Here is a 2,190-nt window from a genome sequence, read left to right on the forward strand (position 1 = left end):
ATTCGTGGGCACAGTTTTCCCAGCGAAGGTGGTCCAAAAGGGATGCTGCATGAAACCACCCTTAAAGGAGTGGAGACAGAAGAGAGACCACCTCAAGCCAAGGCTCCTCGCCTCTCAGCTGCATGGCAGGGACCCCCTGGCGCCCAGGGAAGGAGCCAGTCCTGGTTTGAGCCTTGGGCCAGGGCTCTGGAGACCAGGGTTCGAATTCCTCCTCCAGCATAAAAACCCAACACTCTCTCAGCCTCAGAGGATGGATATGGCAGCCCCCCACACACACACTTTGAAATATATCTGAGGGAGTAGACTGAAGCCTACCAACGCTCACGCTGTTAACTTCTTTCAGTCAGTCTAAAAGGTGCCACAAGGTCTCTCTACATCATCATCATCATCATCATCATCATCATCATCATCATCATCATCATCATCTCAAAACGCCTCTGAGGAAGTAGACTGAAGCCTACGGAAGCTCATGCTGCCAACCTCTTCGTTTCAGTTAATCTCAAAGGGGCTACAAGATCTCTATCATCATCATCATCATCATCATCATCATCATCATCATCATCATCATCATCCTATCAACTGCTCCTGAGGAAATAGACTTCAGTGTCGGAAAGCTCACTCTGCCAACTTCTTTCTTTAGTCTCAAAAGTGCTGCAGGATCTGCTCCTCCTCCTCCTCCTCTTCCTCTCCAAAAGCACCTGAGGAAGTGGACTTCAGTGTCGGAAAGCTCACGCTGCCCACTTCTTTCTTTCACTTAGTCTCTAAAGCGCTACAAGATCTCTACATCATCACCACCACCACCACCCTCCTCCTCCTCCTCCTCTCCAAATGGAAGTAGACTGGAGTGTGGGAAAGCTCCTGCTGCCGCCTTCTTTCTTTTTTTCTTTCTTTCTTTCTTTCTTTCTTTCCTCCCGTTCCAGGGTCTCTTTCCATCCCTGTCTCTCTGAAGAAATCTTGCCCAGGAAGGGGTCCCTCCTGAGGGTGGCCATAAAGGGGGCGAGGACTTAAAGGCGGCACCCAACGACGACGCCGAGGAAGAGGAGGAGGAGGAGGAGGAGGAGGGTTTGTCGGGAGGAGCCACTCGGCGGCTTCTCGCTCTCCTTCTGCTCCGGCTCCTGCTCCGGCTGAGGCTGGGGAGACCCTCCGCTGGGCTCTAAGCCCCTGGCAGCAGTGCAAGTGGGCAGAGAAGCCGGGGAAGAGGAGCCCTGCCTGCCCCTTGCTCTGTGGTGGAGAGGATGCCCCCGTGAAGCCTCTCAGGAGCCAGGCTTGTTGGGGACCAGAGCCCCTGGACGGAGGAGGAGGAGGAGGAGGAGGAGGGAGCGGGTGGGTGGGTGCCCTTCTTCATCCTGGCCCCAAGGCCCCCTCTCCTCCGGGGCCCCTTTCGGCAGAGCCCCGTCCCTTTTGCCCAGGGCTGGGGAGGGGGCAGGGACCACCCTTCCTTCCTTCCTTCCTTCCTTCCTTCCTTCCTTCCTTCCTTCCTTCCTTCCTCTCTGTGGGGCAGGAGGGCACCGGGTTGTATTTCATTTCATTTTATATTTTATTTTACTTTTATTTCATTTTGTTGCACTTTATTTTAATTTAATTATTTTTAATTTATTTTAAATTTTATTTAATTTTAATTTTCCTTTGCATGCCGCCTTTCTTTCTTCCATAAGAGACCCAAGGCGGCTCACCTTGGCGCCCTCATCCCCCCCCCCCCAGTGCTTCTTTCCTCCTCCTCCTCCTCCTCCTCCTTCTCTCCCTGGAGCCGAAAAAGTTTTAGGGAAGCATAGTTTTGGGGTGTTTTTTCCCAGGCTCTGTGGCCAGGTCCTAGAAGAGCTTGTTCCTGACGCTTCGCCTGCTGCATCTGTGGCTGTTCTCTTCAGAGAAGGGACCCTTCTCTCTGAGGGGGGAAGGGGCTGCTGTTCTCCCCCAAAATGGACCCCTGAAGGCTTCAAAGCCCTCCTCCAAGAAGCCCCAACTCCCAACTGGAGGCGCCTGAGGGATGCTGAGAGAGAGAGAGAGAGGAGGAAGAAGAGTTTTCTGAGGTGACTCTGCCTGGGTTTCCCTTCTGGAAAGGGGAACAAAAGGGGGTCCCTCTTTCCTGCCTGGAACCTGGTTAAGAGGCTGCCTCTTCCACAAGACTTTTCTCCCGCCATGGCCTTCACTTTTGCCGCCTTCTGCTACATGCTCTCCTTGGTGCTGTGCGCT

General features: G+C 53.4%; 1 protein-coding gene across 2 annotated transcripts in view; it reads left to right on the plus strand.

The window, feature by feature from the left end:
- Positions 1 to 1,051: 1,051 nt before the first annotated feature.
- Positions 1,052 to 2,190, plus strand: part of LOC149310661 (protein cornichon homolog 3-like) — a 98,402-nt gene continuing 97,263 nt past the window's right edge. For both annotated transcript variants that reach the window (XM_089529411.1, XM_089529412.1), the window contains exon 1: positions 1,052 to 2,190. This exon is cut by the window's right edge and continues 27 nt beyond it. In XM_089529411.1, the coding sequence (XP_089385537.1) occupies positions 2,137 to 2,190 (54 nt within the window). In that variant the 5' untranslated portion in view covers positions 1,052 to 2,136.

Source organism: Sceloporus occidentalis, unplaced genomic scaffold, assembly GCF_023333645.1.
Source record: "Sceloporus occidentalis isolate IW3139 unplaced genomic scaffold, rSceOcc1.0.p SCAF_6, whole genome shotgun sequence".
NCBI classification, from domain to species: domain Eukaryota; kingdom Metazoa; phylum Chordata; class Lepidosauria; order Squamata; family Phrynosomatidae; genus Sceloporus; species Sceloporus occidentalis.